This window comes from Mirounga leonina, unplaced genomic scaffold (assembly GCF_011800145.1).
Source record: "Mirounga leonina isolate KUSES-001 unplaced genomic scaffold, KU_Mleo_1.0 Mir_127, whole genome shotgun sequence".
Taxonomy (NCBI): domain Eukaryota; kingdom Metazoa; phylum Chordata; class Mammalia; order Carnivora; family Phocidae; genus Mirounga; species Mirounga leonina.
This window is the reverse complement of record NW_023270316.1, coordinates 11,218,004-11,236,345: the sequence shown is the minus strand read 5'-3', so window position 1 is coordinate 11,236,345 and position 18,342 is coordinate 11,218,004. Positions and strand designations below refer to the sequence as shown.

Below are 18,342 nucleotides of genomic sequence, written 5' to 3'. Positions count from 1 at the left end.
AAAGAAAGAAAGAAAGAAAGAAAGAAAGAAAGAAAGAAAGAAAGAAAAAGAAAGAGAAAAGAAAGAAAAGAAAGAAAGAATGTAAATGCTCAGAGAAAGAAAGAAAGAAAGAAAGAAAGAAAGAAAAAGAAAGAAAGAAAGAAAGAAGAAAGAAAGAAAAGAAAAGGAAAGAAAGAATGTAAGTGCTCAGAGTGAGGACAACTTGTGCCAAAAAGGAGCAGTTTGTATCACCCCACATGTGTGGGAAGTTTCGGTTTTCTAGTGGGATGAAAGAAACACACAGGCTTGTGCTGAGGTGTCCAGGCATGTACTAACAAGCAGAGGCACCTACCCTTCCCAGACAAGGCTGAGAAATGTTCTGTGTCTTCTCGTCTCTGATAAGAAATATCTTGCTTAGGAGCCACACAAGGCTCAGAAGGAACTGGCAGCTAGTTTTCAGCCCAACCCACAATTTTGGTGGGAAAAGATGTCCTCTGGCACTTGGAGTGATGGTGTCCCTCATTAAGATTAGTCCAGTGACTGAATTTAAAGTGGAGAAATCATGAGCTAGATCTAAAGCGAGAAAGCTCCAGGTTGAGCCTTCGTGGTGTGCCATCTTGTAAGGTGTGCGAAGGCGAGATGACCTCAGAGTCTACACCATCTGTTTCCGACTTTGTAAAGCTCTGTGACTGTGAAAATTTCCTTACAAAGACTAGTACTCATGGAAGATTTACAAGTGGAGATAGGAATCTCCCTTTTCAGTACAATGTGATAAGGAGTTTCAGATTTCTGGTTGTCTGGCCTGGGAGATGTTTGCCATCTAAAAACTTGCTTAGTGGTTGAGTCCAGTTACCTAGGGAACTAGTCCTGATACCTAGGTACTGGTACCAAGTGAAGCTGGGTGGTCCCCAAAGGAAAGTGAATTAAATTCAACAGTTTAATGGTGTGTTAGCCATATCATAAGCACACCATAGTCAGTTGGACATACGCTTGGGAGTAAGAATGCAAAGGGCAATATGGAGGATGGAGACCTTCTAGGCAGTGGTGTGCTGGTAAATGTTTAACAACAGATTCTCTGGGAGAGTGGGAATGGTGGAGGCCCCAATTTGTAGTTTTCTGTTTTCCACCGTGTAAATGTTTCCACAGGCTAATTTCAAGCTACCGAGAATTTAACCAGCAAGACTCCTGACAATTCACCAGTTGATTCTCCTAAGCTGATTCTATCTGGCTCCAGCAAACCATTGCTTATAGGTACCATAGTTAAGAGACAACAAGCTGTCAACAATCCAGAACCTTAAACCAAAAGAGGTAAAGGAAAATACCTAGGAAAATTAAGAAAACATGCATACAGATTGAAGTGTGACGATGTGTAGTGCCAGTCCCCTGACTTCCCATGTTCCATGGGTCTTGGGCTGTTGCCTTCATGCAGTCATTAGTTTATTCTGATAGCCTTGAGTGGAAGCTGTTTTCCTGCAGTTTTCAGCTTCTGGAGACTCTCAGGTTAAGGTCTATAGTAGGAACAATCTTTCTGATTCAAGAAGGGCTTCTTTCTCCTTTATTAACAGGGAAGCAAGGATCAATATCCTAGAGTGTAGCTGCTGTGTTAGTTGTGTAGAGTGCCTGTAAGGCACAATTTCCACTGAGGTCAAGGGCAGTCTTTTTCTCATGTCTCTTTAAGATGACACCTCTGAGTTTCATTTATTTTTATTTTTTTAAAGATTTTATTTGAGAGAGAGTACGAGAGAGTGAGCAATCACGAGCAGGGGTGGGGAGGGCAGAGAGAGAGGGAGAAGCAGGCTCCCCGCTGAGCGGGGATGCTGATGTGATGCACAGGGCTTAATCCCAGGACCCCGGGGTCGTGATCCCGAGCAGAAGGCAGATGCCCAACCGACTGAGCCACCCAGGCTCCCCTCCTCTGGGTTTTAAATAGTGAATAGAGTCATTTTATAGGATGTTTTAGAAAAGCTACTCACATCTGTTGATAAAATTGTGCATTGATTCCACTTATATGAGATATCTAGAATAGTCAAATTTATAGACAATAGAATGGTGGTGGCTAGGGTTTAGGGGAGAGGAAAAGGGGCAGTTAGTGTTTAATGAACCACAGCATTTCAATTTTGCAAGATGAGAAAAGTTCTGGTCATCACCAGATGACCATGGTGGTGATGGTTTATACAATGTCAATGTACTTAATACCACTGAACTGTACACTTAAAAATGGTTAAGATGGTAAATTTCGTGTTAATTATAATTTACCATAACTTTAAAAAAGTTAAAAACCGAGTGTTCCTGTGACTCATTTGTACTACTTGGCTATATCAGCCTGTAATAAGGCAAAGTCTATAACTGGGGACAACATTCCCAGGCAGATAAGATGCCTATTAGTTAAATGGTTGAGAGTCAGTGGGTTGGCTATGGAGTTGGTTTCATTGTCATTAAGGCAAAAGGCAACAGTTTAGGCCAAGTTCCAGAGTTTCTAAAAATTTAACTGGAATTGAAAATTCTATTGTGTCTTTTCTGTATTACCTGAGGATTGAGGATGATATGGGTAGTGAAGTAAAGTATTGAGCCTTCCAAAGCTCCTTAATAAAAATTCCAATGAGGGGCACCTGGGTGGCTCAGTCGGTTAGGCATCTGCCTTCGGCTCAGGTCATGATCCCGGGGTCCTGGGATCGAGCCCCGCATCGGGCTCCCTGCTCCGCGGGAAGCCTGCTTCTCCCTCTCCCACTCCCCCTGCTTATGTTCCCTATCTCACTGTCTCTCTCTCTGTCAAATAAATAAAGTCTTAAAAAAAAAAATTCCAATGAAATGAATGTTTCTGCCCCTAGAGAGAGCGAAAGTTAAGATTTCTGAGGTAGGAAACTATGCTACTGGTAAAGTTGTGGCTCTCCAAAAAGAGAAAACTTCATTCTGATAATAAACACGCAATTACCAAAACACATTCATATCCCATTGTTGGGGCCATTTTATACAGTGCATTTGGAGGTGCTCAAGGAAGCTTTGGTTCTATTCTCTTTTCTATCTTTAGTTTTGCTAGGGTTTTGTTGCGGGCAGGTTAGGATATGCACTAGAAACATCCTTGACTATGCTTTGAAGTGTTTTCACCTCCACTGTTGGATTAAGGTGGTCACCAAGCTGTCTTTGCTATGGTAATAAGGCTGAAGAGCTTGCCTACTATGTTAACTACCACTGTTGGGATGAGAGAGGGTGGGATCCTCTCTTGAAGTATAACACATCATTAATTTAGAAGGATATAATCAATGGTTACTTTGGGAGAGAACATGTTATGGACTGTAAGGACATTGACAAGCTTCCAGGGCCTGTTAAGTCATAAAGTATACTATGATTGGCCTTGATTGACAATGGTACTAAATCCTAGAAACAATAATTATAGACAATTACCATATCAGTTTTAGTGCTTAGCAATTTTTTTTTTTTTTACGAGAGAGAGAATGAGAGACAGCACAAGAAGGTGGAGGGTCAGAGGGAGAAGCAGACCCCGCGCTGAGCAGGGAGCCCGATGCGGGACTCGATCCCGGGACTCCAGGATCATGACCTGAGCCGAAGGCAGTCGCTCAACCGACTGAGCCACCCAGGCGCCCTATTTTTGCAATCTTTAATCAGGAGGTGGGAGCAATGAAGTAGAGCTGAGGGGTCATTGGTAAGTGTGCAGAAGAGAGTTAATATAGCAAGCCTGAAGTGACTATCTTTAGAAGGGCCTGCTTGCAAAGGTGGCCCTTGGCTGGATTTGGGGAGTATTCCCACTGTTCCCCGCTGATAAGGGTGGCCCACTGTGCTCAGACTGGGCAAACAATGTGGTTTATGCTGAACACCTGCTTTTGCTCTGGGTATCTGGAGTTTTGTTACGTGCTAAGCAGAGGGTGCTTATATGACTAGCCCTCAATAGAAACATTGGTCACTGAGTCTTTAATATTAGTCTTCACTGGGCAGAAACATCGCACATACACATTTTCACTGCTGGGCGAAGAGTGTGCTCTGTGTGACCCTTCATGGGACAGTGTTATAGGCTAAATGCGTCCCCCTGCCCCCTGAAATTCATTGGTTGAAGCCCTAACCCCCAATGTGACTGTATTTGGAGATAAGGCCTTTATGGAAGTAATTAAAAGTTAAATGAGGTCATTGGGTTCAGACTCTGAACTGACAGGATTAGTGACTTTAGAAGGAGAGATACTAGAGAGCTCTCTCTTTTCTCTCTCCTCTCGTGCACATGGCAGAGAGGCCATGTGAGGACACAATGGGAAGGCAGCTGTCTATAAGCCAGGGAGAGCTCTCACCAGAAACCGAATTGGCCAGCACCTTGATCTTAGATTGATTTCTAGCTTCCGGAACTGTGAGAAAATAAATCTCCGTTGTTTAAGCTACCCAATCTGTGGTATTTTGTTACGGCTGCTCTAGGAAACAAACACAGTCTCTCTCAGGAAGGGCAACCTGTTTCTCAAATTCAGACTAGTATTCCCATACATTGTTCATCCCTTTATTGCTTATGTTTGTGTCCTCCAGTAATATGAGATTGTTTCACATGTTAAAGCTTTTATGAAAATAGTATCAAACTGTATATATTCTTCAGCAATTTATTTATTTATTTATGCTCCATCTTATATTTGTGAGATTTATTCATGTGGATACTTTTGCACTAATTCTAGAACTGTGCAAAATAATTTTTTAAGGGGGGAGGGGCAGAGGGATAGAGAGAATCTTAAGCAGTCTTCAGGCCAGCACAGAGCCCGATGCGGGCTCAATCTCACACCCTGAGATCATGACCTGAGCTGAAATCAAGAGTTGGATCCCTAACAGATTGAGCCAGGTGCCCCAACTTTTTAAAATGCAAATGCAATATTGCTTCCTGGATCAAGATGCTTCAGGTTTTCCACCTCAAAAAACAGGGATGGAAAACACAAGCATCTAAAGAAAACAAGTAAAGGACTGAGTGTGGCACACGGGGATGTCTTTGAATGTTTTAAGGAGGGAATCCCTGCATTGTTAGATCTTTCACTTTCTCAAGAGAAGTAGAAAATTTGGAATTTCATTTCAAAGCTGTCTTATTTTGAATATAGTTAACTAATTCCATTTAACGAGCACACATGCATGCACACACAGAGGACTAAAACCAAACATAGGCCCTTGTGCCATATGTGGCCCACATTTTGCCACATTGTGATTGCTGATGAAAACCCCAAACTCCATAGTATAAAATATACTTTCTTCAGGATCTGGCTTTCCTCATCCTTTAGCTTTGTCTCCAAACACTCCTTCGCTCAGAACAGTCTCTGGCATGGAATGAGCATTCAATAATTAATAATTATTATTATTTTATCCACTCTCTTTCTTTCTTTCTTTCTTTTTATAGATTTTATTTATTTGAAAGAGAAAGTGTGAGTGAGATCGAGCATGAGTGGGGGAAGGGGCAGAGGGAGAGGGACAAGCAGATTCCCCACTGAGCAGAGAGCCTTGGCGAGGGGCTCGATTCCAGGACCTTGGGATCATGACATGAGCCAAAGGCAGCTGCTTCACCAACTGAGCCACCCAGGAGCCCCCCACTCTCTCTCTTTCATCTGAGCCAGAAACTGAGTCTTTGTAGCTCTTTTGATCTTTTGGGATCCAGTCAAGTTTATTCTTTTTTTTTTTTTTTAAGATTTTATTTATTTATTTGACAGAGAGAGACACAGCGAGAGAGGGAACACAAGCAGGGGGAGTGGGAGAGGGAGAAGCAGGCTTCCCGCGGAACAGGGAGCCTGATGCGGGGTTCGATCCCAGGACCGTGGGATCATGACCTGAGCTGAAGACAGACGCTTAACGACTGAGCCACCCAGGAGCCCCTGGTCAAGTTTATTCTTAATCTACACATATTAAAAAGAGTAAGCAAGAAAGTTTCCTAAATAACAGTATTCACAAATGTTACTTGTTCTCCCAGTGCAGATATGAAAGGGTTGAGGGATCCTTGAATACTTTGCTTAAAGACAATAGTCATAAGCTATTACTAATTGTTTTTTGTGAAAATAAAAACTGTTATGCATAGGTCCCAAGGTCCCAAGCATATTTGAGAATTCTCCCAAGATCTTCCATAATAGTTACGTTCAATTCTTGTGCAATAACTTGTGGCCAGGGGAGCCTTGGTGGCTCAGTTGGTTAAGCATCTGACTCTTGATTTTGGCTCAGGTCATGATCTCAGGGTTATGGGATTGAGCCCTGTGTCAGGCTCCATGCTCCTCAAAGAGTCTGCTTGAGATTCTCCCTCTCCCTCTGCTCTCCCCACCCCTGCATGTGTGTGAGCGCCCTCTCTCTCTCAAATAAATAGATAGATAAATAAATAAATAAAATCTTAAACCCCAAACTTGTGGCCAAAATGAGGAGGCCACTTGACACAAAGTATGGTTACTTAGAGCTTCAGGGATCTCCTGTGGTTGCTATGCTTGGACAAAGCTCTGTGCATGGCTACATCTCATGGGCTATTTAGAGGCGGGCTCTTGTATAGTGGTGCACAATTTGGTGTTTATTATTTGTTTTCAGTATGCTACTTTTCACTCTAGATTAAGTTTTGAACTTGAGGAAAGAGACCACATTTATTTATTTATTTTTATTTTATTATTATTTTTTTACATTTTAAAACTTGCTTTATTAATTGCAGTATCAAGTGATAGTAACAAATACGTTCTTACATTATTTACTTCCAGCTTCTTGTTTTATATGTAATATATATAATATTATTATTATATATTATATATTGCATATATAATATATAATATAAAGAAATATTGTTTATAACATATATACATGTGCAACAATGACCATATTTTTGAAATGAAAGCCTTAAGAGACCACATTTAAAAAATTTCTTTTACATTAACCAGAACAAATTCCAATTTTTATTTTTAATTTTTTATTATTTTTATTATTTATTATTTTTTTTTGCAAACTCCACAAATTTTTACTGAAGAAAGACAGCTCTGGTTTTAGTGATAATACATGCACACTGTTTAATTTGGGACGGTGAGTTAATTTCATTTATCAGTAAACATCTTTATCAGTAAGTTCTTAGGTGCAAATAACAGAAGAGTCTAGCTAGTTTAAATAGAAATGGACTCTATTAAGGGACATTAACTCACAAGATCTCCAAAGGGCTTAAGAGTCAACTTGGAGCATACACAGCCGGGAGAGAATGCCTCGGTATTCCTACAAGACCGCAGTGAAGACCCCACTGCCATCCAGGCTCAGCATGGACCCCGTGGCTAGGAGGCTGTGCGGCTACCCTCACCAGCAGATGGATTCTGGAAAGCAACTGCTTATCACATTGCTGTCTTGAATCAACACCTTTTTAGGATGCAGCTACTGATGCAGCTAGATCAATCGCCTGAACCTAACTGTAAAGGAGCAAGACCAAACGGTAAAGGAGTAAGACACACAAAGACAGGATGAGTTTTTTTTTTTAAGATTTCATTTATTTGACAAAGACAGTGAGAGAAGGAACACAAGCAGGGGGAGTGGGAGAGGGAGAAGCAGGCTTCCCGCTGAGCAGGGAGCCTGATGCGGGGCTCGATCCCAGGACCCTGGGATCATGACCTGAGCTGAAGGCAGACGCTTACTGACTGAGCCACCCAGGCCCCCCAAAGACAGGATGAGTTTTCCCCAAGATTCTGCTACAGACTCAATGTTTGTATCCCTCTAAAATTCACGTGTTGAACCTATCACCTGTGTGTTGGTATTTGGAGGTGGGACCTCTGAGAGGTGATTAGGTAATGAGAGTGGAGCCCTCATGAATGGGATCAGTGCCCTTGTAAGAAGAGACATTAGAGGGGCGCCTGGGTGGCTCAGATGGTTAAGCATCTGCCTTTGGCTCAGGTCATGATCCCAGCATCCTGGGATCGAGTCCCGCATCGGGCTCCCTGCTCCTTGGGAGCCTGCTTCTCCCTCTGCCTCTCTCTCTCTCATGAATAAATAAATAAAATCTTAAAAAAAAAAAAAAAGAGACATTAGAGAGCTTGCTTCCACTTTCTCTGCTCTCCACTATGTGAGGATACAAGAAGATGGTCATCTACAGACCAGGAAGCGGTCCCCAGCGGAACTTGAACTTCCAGAATCTTGAACTTCCCAACGTCTGGAATTGTGAGAAATAAACAGTTACTGCTTAAGCTGCACAGTCCATGTATATCTGTTACAGCAGCCTGAACAAATATACCATAGACTGTATGTTGGAATAAATACATAAATCATTAGAAGATTGGCATTGATCTTGTCACAGACCTGTCATAGCACCTTCACACTGTTGACCAGTGGTTCCTGGAGTACACTTAGTGTAGCACTACTCTATAGCAGATTATACCCCAGGACAGATCCAGCCTGCTTCCTGTTTTTATAAGGACTGCAAGCTAAGACTTTAATTGTTAAATTTTTACTTTTTAAAGGGCTGTTGAAGAAACAAAAAAGAATATGCAGTGGAGACTTATGTGCCTCTCAAAGCCTGAAACATTTACTGTTTCTTACACAGAACAAGTTGGCAACTGCTTCTCTAGAGCCTACTTTAATACTGAATTCTTTAACAAATCCTTGCCACATTCTTAGATACCTTGGTTGTTATTCATAGGATGGATACTGTTCTTGATATTGTTAATGTATATTTTTATCCTGACAGTTTTTTTTTTTTTTTTAAGATTTATTTATTTGAGAGGTGGGGAAGGGGCAGAGGGAGAGGAAGAGAGAGACTCTGCAGCAGACTCCCCATGCTGAGCACAGAGCCTCACTCAGGGCTCCATCCCATGACCCTAAGATCATGACCTGAGTCGAAATCAAGAGCTGGATGCCCAACTGACTGAGCCACCCAGGTGGCTCATTCTGACACTTTTTAAGTAAGCGGTCGTTGAATTCATTTATAGTAATAGTGAAAAAATATTTTCAATACTTTGGTCTTGAAGAATTCTTTTCAAAATTAATGAATTAAATGATTTAGTGTTAACTATTCTTTCATTCCAATTTCAGAGAAAAAATCTACTTTGCTCTTTTTTTTTTTTTTTTTTAGATTTTATTTATTTATTTGACAGAGAGAGACACAGCGAGAGAGGGAACACAAGCAGGGGGAGTGGGAGAGGGAGAAGCAGGCTTCCCGCTGAGCAGGAAGTCCGATGTGAGGCTCAATCCCAGGACCCTGGGATCATGACCTGAGCCAAAGGCAGATGCTTAATGACTGAGCCCCACCCAGGCACCCTACTTTGCTCTTAAATATTACCTTTTCCCTTCTGATGTATACAAAAGTCCTTTTTAGTCTATTTAATTTCCCTCTATTAATACTGTGTTAGGCTGGGTAGACTAACTGCTCTGGAAATCCCCAAATCTCAGTGGCTTAAGCTAATAAAAAGTTTATTTCTTGCTCATGTCACAGTTTAGTGTGGGAAGGCAAGAATGATCTTGGTCTACCTAGTTATTGAGATACCAAGGCTCCTTCTATCTAACGCCTTCCAGGAGTCTCAGCAGATGTGAGGAGAAAGAAAGGGTGTGAAGGAATGCATGGAAGTTTTTATGACCCTAGCCTGGACATTGGTATCTCTCACTTCCACTCACATTCCACTGGCCAGAATGCCCATACCTTACTGCATCTAACTGTAAGGGGGGCTAGGAAATGTTGCCTAGTGGTGTGCTCGGGAAGAAGAATGAACATATTTGGAGAGCGGTTGGCCATTTCCTGCCATCTCCTCAACTCTCAGGAATTTTCCTTATCATCTCTATGCCTGCATTCTGGCAAGAGAAGGGAACGTGGAAGATATGCCCCCTTCCTTTGAAGGACACAACCCAAAAGTTGTCCACGCCCTTTCTGCTTACAGCCCATTGGGCCAAACTTAGTAACTTGGCCACTCTTGCTGCCATGGGAGTCCTTACCTGAGGAAATGTAGCTCTTACCATTTACCCAGCTAAACTGTGAGTGTTCTTTCACTAGTGAGAGAAAGATGGATATCAGGACAATGAGTGGTCTCTGCCAAGGTCCACCCCTTCATCACTCAAATTGTTGTGCGGGATGCCTGGGTGGCTCAGTCAGTTAAGCGGCTGCCTCTTGATTTTAGTTGGGGTCACACATGATCTCAGGGTCCTGGGATCGAGCCCGGCATTGGGCTCTGAGCTCAGCAGGAGTCTGCTGGAGAGTCTCTCTCCCTCTGTCCCTGCCCCCTGCACTCCCTCTCTCCCTCTCTCTCTCAAATAAATCTTAAAAAAAAAAAAAATAGTTGTGCCAAATTCTCTACTTTTAGTGGTGGGACATAATGGCATTTGGGGTCTCTAGGAATGAGTATCAGTTCAGAGCCAGTAATTCCTAAAAACCCAGGTTATTTTTCTTTCCTTGGTGCATTCTTACATTAGTCAATGGCTATAGGCTCCTTTCAGAGGATCAGAGAAAGAGACATTAAAATAGTCTGCCTGATGCATTGGCAAGGTAGACAAGTTGGAGTTTGAGGGATAGCTGAGAAGCCAAACATGTCTGGTTGCCAAATGGGAATAAGAAGGATCTTGTGGAGGGGTCCATAAGAAGCAGTTACCTCTAGGGGTGCCTAGGTGGACCAGTCTGTTAGTCATCCAACTCCTGGTTTTGGCTCAGGTCAGGATCTCGGGTTTGTGAGATCAAGCCCCTCCTCAGGCTCCTTGCTCAGTGCAGAGTCTTGAAATTCTCTGCCTCTCCCTCTGGCCCTCCCTCTGCTCTCTCTCTCTCAAATAAATAGTCTTTAGAAAAAAAAAAGAAGCAGCAGCAGTCACTTCTGGATAGTTACCCGTCTGTGGGTCTGTAGTCAAGCATCCAGGGGTGTGCCTGGGGTTGCTGATGGTCGGCAGGGCCAGCAGGTGGGAAAAACAAACAGGATGCAGGGTTGTGTCTAAGGACAAACTGAGACTTTCCAGGAAACTATGTTACTTATCTTATGGTAATAATCTTCAGAGAGAGATGGCTACCACTTCACTCCTCCCTTCTAGGTATCTTTTTTTTTTTTTTTTTAAAGACTTTATTTATTTGAGAGAGAGAATGAGAGACAGAGAGCATGAGAAGGAGGAAGGTCAGAGGGAGAAGCAGGCTCCCCGCCGAGCCGGGAGCCCGATGCGGGACTCGATCCCGGGACTCCAGGATTATGACCTGAGCCGAAGGCAGTCGCTTAACCAACTGAGCCACCCAGGCACCCCTCCTTCTAGGTATCTTACAAGTTCTTTTGGTTAACTCTAACCAGGAACCACAGAGGGAAGAGGATTTAGGGAAACATAGTTTTCAATCCAGCATACCTAGTTTGCACATACGCTTACTCAAAGAGAGCCAAATATGTACAGCTCAAAAGTCAGGGTCTCTTGGTGGAGTGCAGGCTATTTGTTGTGCATAGGGCGGCTCATGAGTCCCTAATTTACAACCAGGACTTCTCTCTGCTCCATACCCACCGCACAAGCAGCCAGGTAACTGTAAGAAGATACATTGGATCAAAAATAAGAGCTAGAACTCTGGGAGCTGGAAAATGATGTAAAGATAATTTCAAAATCCTGAGTAAAAGATACGCTTGTGGCCATGATGGGGTAACTGACTCCAGACTGGTTCCAGATGGAGTGTCACTATGGATAAAGTGGACAAAGTATATGGAACAGCTGTTTTCAGACATTTCAGACAGGAAGTGGGTTTTGGAGACCATAAACATCCCGAATGTGTGGCACAGCTCAGACAGGGTAGAACTGTCCAGCTTCAAATGCCACTCATGTTCTTTGAAAACACTGTGTTGGAAGTACAAGGGTGTTATCAGTGATGGCGAAAGCCAGATTGTCCAAAAGTTTGAAAGTAACCATTTTGCCAGAGAGGTAGCAGCTCTCAGCTTCTGGATTGCTATTTTGGGGTTGTCACTGTTATTACCATTCCTTTCGGGTTTCATTATGTCAGCACCTCACTTCTGGATACTAAATTATGAGCTGGTTAAGATACAGTTTTGGCTGCTATAGTAAAGGCTGAAATAACAATGATTTAAACAAGATAAAACTCTGTCACAGAACCCTCCATGCATTAGGCAGCAGAAGGCTGGTAAGATGGCTCCACAGTGTCAGGGTCCTGGGCTCCTCCCATCATTTGTTCTGCCATCTTCGACATAGGGCTCCTGTCTTGGAGTCAAGAAGGCTGCTCAAGCATTCACCAGTATGTGTAATTTTAGGAAGGTGAGTAGAGGTAATAGAGGGCATGCCTCTACTCTTCAAGGGCTCAACCCTTACGTTCCATAAGCCAGCCCTTAGTCACATGGCCACATCTTCTGTAAAGGAGGCTGGTGATACTGCAGTCTTTGGCTGGGTGGCCTGCATGCAGCTAAAACTTAGGAACTCTCTTATTAAAGGAATGAGTGGAGAATAGATATGGGACAAGTAGTTTCTGCCACAAATGCGTTTCATGAAAAGAACGTCCATAAGACAAAACAGACAGATCTAAGGAGAACCAATCCAAAGGTGAAAATGGGAGGAAGAAAAAGAAAGAAAAAAAGAAAAGCAGATTTCTTGGTAGGAAATGATATCAGCCTTAGATACATCAATGAGAAATCCTGTGAAACTGATACTCCTTTTTATTGTTGGGTCATGAAAGTTCCTACTTACATTTTAAAGTTCCACTAAATGTCACCTCTCTGATATCCCTGAATATTTTGTTTGTATATCTATGCATTTGCCGTGCTGTAACATACTCTAGGTCATTCCTAGCTTTGTAACTCTCTCAAGGTGACTCTGGAGGAGTATCCAAATAATTAAGATCAGAGCCTCTGATACTGGCCTATTTGTAGGCAGGATGACCCGATGTCTGAGATTTGCTTTAAAATACTCCAGCAAAAGATGAAAAAGGGGGGAATAGATGAAACAAGATTGACAAAATGTTGATTTGTTGGAGCTGTGTAAGAAGGGCCTGGGTGATGATAATACTGTTTCTTTTGTAAATGGTAACACATTTGTAATATAACAAAGCAAAAGGCCAGTCCTTGGAGACAGCCAGACCTGGGTTCAAACCCTAGTGTCACCACTTACTAGCTAAATGACTTTACCTCTCTATAAATTCAGTTTTTCTTTTTTTCTTTTTTAAAGATATTATTTATTTCACAGAGAGAGACAAAGCGAGAGAAGGAACACAAGCGGGGGGAGTGGGAGAGGGAGAGGCAGGCTTCCCGCTGAGCGGGAAGGCCGATGAGGAGCTCGATCCCAGGATACTGGGATCATGACCTGAGCCGAAGGCAGACGCTTAACGACTGAGCCACCCAGGCGCCCCAAAATTCAGTCAGTTTTTCAAGAAGGAATAATGTGTGAGCCTTTAGGGTTCTTGTAAGTATTAAATGAGACCGAATTTGAGACATCTAGCGCAAGGTCTGGCCCTTAGTAGTTGCACTAATAATGGTGCCTGCTAGCAAGGAACAGAAACTGACCTTGGTTTTAGCTAATTCCTCTGACATGCAGATAGTAGGAGGCAGAGGAGAACTTGAAATCTGACCTCTGATTCCTAGACCTAGAGCGTTTTCTCGGTTACCGCACTCCTTCAAAAGCCTTATCTTGACTTGGTGCTTTGCAGTTTATGCCTTAGAAGAGAAGGAACACAGTTCGGGCGCACGTCTGGAACTTGGGACACTCGGTAGTGCGGGGTGGCCCCGGGCCGTAGGAGACTGCCTGCCGCGGAGTGGTCGGGCCGCGAGCTGGGAGCTGGCCGTGGACGCTACCCCAAGCAGGCGCGGACCCCCCACCGCCCGAACTCACGCGCGCCCTCCCCTCCTCGCCCGCCCTCCCCTCCTCGCTCGCCCCGGGGTCTGGTCGACCCCTCCCGCTCGGCTCCCCGCACTCGCTCCCAGCCCGCCGCGGATTTCCTCTCAACTTGCGCTGCAGGGGGCGGAGCCGCGGGTCCCGGCGCGTGATTGGCCGAAGCCCTGGCGCTCCCCTTGGCCCCCCCTTCGGCGGGGTGAGAGGTCAGCAGAGCGCCGGTCGGCCGAGGCTGCGATGGTGGGCCTCTGGGTGTGGACGGCGGTGCTGGTCGCGGCCGGACGGCGTGGGCGGCAATGGCCGCAGCCGCTGATGCGGAGCACAGCGCCGTGCACCCTGAAGGTGAGGAGCGACCGGGGCCCCGGGCCTGGGCTTCGCTGGGCTCGCAGCCCCGCACCGCCTGGGGGTGGCCGGTGCGGCGGAGAGCGCCCCGCGGTTCTCCGGGCGGCGCCGCGGCCGGTTCGGCAGCGGTGCGCGTCCCTCGTCGCTGCGCAGCCCTTACTCCGAGGCTCGTGGAGGGCAGAGGGGCCCAGGGGCCCACCGAGCCGGCAGGCGTGCCCTTTCGGTTCGCCTGCGCGGGGAGCGGCTGACAGCCGTCTGGCTGCAGTGTACGTGCGTTCCCCGCGCACGGGTTCTCGTGCCTCTGGGCTTCGGCTTGCTCTCGAGCTTCCCGGGGTGAATTTTTAAGGGTCCTTACGGTTTACATGTTCTCTTGCCTCTTTCCAGGTTCGAAGGGTCACTGAATTGCTGCTGAAGTAGAGTTAGGGTTGTGAGTTTATCTCAACTTTTAGAGTATCTTCGGTGCCAGGATTGCTGCTACCTCTTGGGTTTGAGTTGAGATCGTATTTTAATCGTATTGCATCGCGGTATACTGTGTATGCATCCTGTGAATTTATTTTTCTTTTCTATGTAGTGGTTAGCCGAGTTTTTGTGCTGTTCTAACCACATTTTGCCACTGTTCTGTATGTCTCAGGGTTTCCTGGTGGCAGCCGTGGCTCAGTGTTGGGAGTGTTTGTGGGTGGCTGTTAACACTGTCTTGAAAATGGCGTCTCTTGCTGTTTCTGAGCAAAGACAACCTTACTTTATTAATAGGGTTTATTAAGTCATTTGAACAAACTCTTTAAAATAAGGTCTCCCTGAAAACTACCTGTCATCTGGTTCAATCTACTTATTAAACTTTTTTTTTTAAAAATCTTTTAAAAATAGTCACATAATGTGATTTATTGTCCTTGAACTCTAGAATTGGAAGACACTTTAGAGATCATCTGGCCCATCCAACTCTTTTAAAGAGGAGGGAACTGAGGCCCAGGTGAGCAGTGTGGGAGCTGGTGCTGGAAAAGGAAGTAAGCCTGCACCTGTATGAGCTTAGTCAACTTTGGAATGCCACTCTCAAAATACAGTGTTCTTTGTGTTGCCACGAAATTTATTGTTCTGAAATGCTGTCTGTGTTCTGTACTCATTTGTTGGTTACATCAATTGCAGTTGCCAAAACTCTTATGTATTTAAAACTTTATTGTTTTTAAATGCTGTGTTCTGTGATCATTTGTTGGTCACGTCAGTTGCAGTTGCCAAGACTCTTAACATATTTATGTAGGAGGCAGCATGGTATAGGGGAAAGGCATGGGCTTTGGAGACACAGATGAAGTTTTGCATGATATTAGACAAGTCACTTTGCTGGGCCTCAGCTTCTTCCTTTCAGCTCCTTTTTTATTCAACAAATCTTTATTGGATTATTTCCTGTGTTCCATTGATAGGGAAAAATATAGTTTCTGCTCTCTTAGACATTTCAGTCTATTAGGGAGAGACAAATAGGTGTAAAATACTATTGGGGGAGAGGTCGTGGTGCTATAAGAAAATAAAATGGAGGGATCTGACCACCAAGTCAAGATTTTGAGCTCAGTGTCATAGATACTGTTCTGGTGCTTTACTTGAATTAATTTATTAAATCCTTATAATAACTATATAATCCCCATTTATAGATGAAGAAACTGAGGCACAAAGTGTTGTGTAATCTGCTCAAAGCTATGGAATTAGTAAGTGGCAGAGCTAGGATTTAGAACTCCAGAACTGGTACCCTTAATCATGCTATACTGCTTAAGGGAAAGAAATGTTTTCCTTTGCAAGTGAAAATTGAAACAAGTTTTGAAGGGTAAAGTGACTTTTTGTAGGCAAAGAGAGAAGAGAAGAGTGTTGTATGTGAAAGAACAGCACATATAAAGGTCCTGTGGCCAGAGGGAATGACAAGATAGAAGCACTGAGAAAAACCTGCTTAGGCAGTGGTGTGCAGAGATTAGATGGTGCGGGGGAGGTAGGTATGAAACATTATGCTGTGGTTTTGTAGATCAAACTATTAGTTCTGATCTTTATCTTTTAGTAATGGGAAGCCATTCCTGTTGGAGGCAGGAGGGATTATACTGACATTTTAGATTGGTGAGGGTGAGGGGAAAGGTGTTACAGCATGTACTGCTCTACACTTATTATACACTATTGTTTAGTACGTAGGCTTTGGTTTTTCTTTCCTGCTTTCTTTCAGTGTGTTGGCAGAGACTGCATCTTGTCTATTTCTGTGTTCTTAGCACAGTTTTTGACCCAATAGGTGCTGGATGTGTGATATAGTATTTACTGGAGTAGAGTTATATTTGTGCCAATAAAGAATTCCTCCTGGATGTGGGAGGAATCTCCGGAGTTCACTATCACTTTAGGAGAAGAAGTTGGAAGAACTTGAATTGCTGCTTAGCTTCTTTCTGTGCTTCCCTTTCATGAATTTGAAATGTGCTCCACTGAGTCTGCATTTGAAGCAGAATCATTTGAAAATATTATTCCTCTCATTCCTCTTTACACTCCTGCAGACCATTTGGTTGGTTAGAAGGCAGCCTGGCAACTCTAGACCTTAGTGTGGTCATTCTTTTAGCCAGTTAACAGAGTTTGTTTGCTTTTAGGGTATATGTAGATTTCACCTTTTAGTCTTATTTGTTTTGTGTATTAGCTTTTTAAACACGTTCTGTTTAATACCTAGTTTTTTCTCCTGTCTACATTTTTCAGTGGCCACTCCTGGGTGTTGTGTGATTTTAAAAAAATGATTTATTTTGAATTCCTACCAACATTTTTATTTTTACTTTTTAATTAATTTACTTTTTAAAATTTCTTTATTTGACAGAGAGAGAGACAGCGAGAGAGGGAACACAAGCAGGGAGAGTGGGAGAGGGAGAAGCAGGCTTCCCACGGAGCAGGGAGCCCGATGCGGGGCTCGATTCCAGGACCCTGGGATCATGACCTGAGCTGAAGGCAGACGCTTAACGACTGAGCCACCCAGGTGCCCCAACATTTTTGTTTTTAAAAGAAGACAGAAACTATGATGGGGTCAATATTAATAAGATCCAAAATAAAAGTGAATTTCAAAAATGTTGGAAGATATAGGCTTATAATACAGCATCCATGGGACACAGCTGGTGGCTTAAAACAACACACATTTATTCCTTCACAGTTACGGAGGCTAGAAGTTGGAAATCAAGATGTTGGCAAGGCCGTGCTTCCTCTGAAGCCTCTAATGAAGAATGCCTCCTTATCTCATTGAGCTTCCAGGGGCTCTAGGCATCCCTTAGCTTGTGGCTACATCCCTCCAGTCTCGGCCTGTGCCCTCACATGGCCTTCCCTTCCTTCTCCGTGTGTTTCTTCTCTCTCTTTTTTTTTTTTTAAAGATTTTATTTATTTGAGAGAGAACATGAGCCGGGGGTGGGGGTGTGGGGTGTGGGGGGGGGGGACAGAGAGAGAGGGAGAAGCAGGCTTCCCCTTGAGCAGGGAGCCTGACACCGGGCTTGATCCCAGGACCCCTGGATCATGACCCAAGCCAAAGGCAGACGCTTAACTGACTGAGCTACCAGGCGCCCCTTCTTTCTTTTCTAGGGACACTTGTTTTTGGATTTAGGGCCATGACAGGATCCAGGATGATCACATCTTGAAACCCTTAAATATATCAGCAAAGACCCTTTTCCCAAAAGAGGTCACAGTCACAAGTTTTTTTTTTTTTAAGATTTTATTTATTTATTTGACAGAGCACAAGCAGGGGGAGCGGCAGGCAGAGGGAGAGGGAGAAGCAGGCTCCCTGCTGAGCAGGGAGCCCACAGTCACAAGTTCTAGGACCTGGACACATCATTTTGGGGGGCACCATTCAACCCACTACACTATTATAGTGCTGTGGTATAACAGTGAACGTTTCTGCCCTCATTGTGGTTATATCCAAGTAGAGGACACTGACTGTGTTCACAGAAATAGGTAAGCTCAAAGAGCAGTAAGGACTCTGAAAGGAAACAGGCTAATGGGATAAAGAGTGGTGGTGATGTTGGGAGCTGGCTACCTTTGGAAAATAGGGGAGACATTTCTGAGCATGTGGCCTTTGAAGGGAAAATTGACCCAGCCCGCCATGTGACAGTCTTGGGGACTAGCACTCCAGAGGAAGGCCAAAGCAAAAGCTCTGAGGCGCGACTGCATTTGTTATAGTCAAGGGATGGATGTGGCCAGTGTGGTTGGAGTGGAGTGAGTGAGTGAGGAATGCAAGGAGATGAGGTAGACAGGGCAGTCATCTGGGGGCATGTATGTGGAATTTAGGCTAATAGTGGGAGTCCATTGGAGTAT

General features: G+C 44.1%; 1 protein-coding gene across 2 annotated transcripts in view; it reads left to right on the top strand.

The window, feature by feature from the left end:
• Nucleotides 1-13,915: 13,915 nt before the first annotated feature.
• The window catches only part of PCCA (propionyl-CoA carboxylase subunit alpha), a 402,470-nt gene continuing 398,043 nt past the window's right edge, over nucleotides 13,916-18,342 (top strand). For both annotated transcript variants that reach the window (XM_035003107.1, XM_035003106.1), the window contains exon 1: nucleotides 13,916-14,052. In XM_035003107.1, coding sequence (XP_034858998.1) covers nucleotides 13,948-14,052 — 105 coding nt within the window. In that variant the 5' untranslated portion in view covers nucleotides 13,916-13,947. The remainder of the gene's footprint in view (nucleotides 14,053-18,342) is intronic.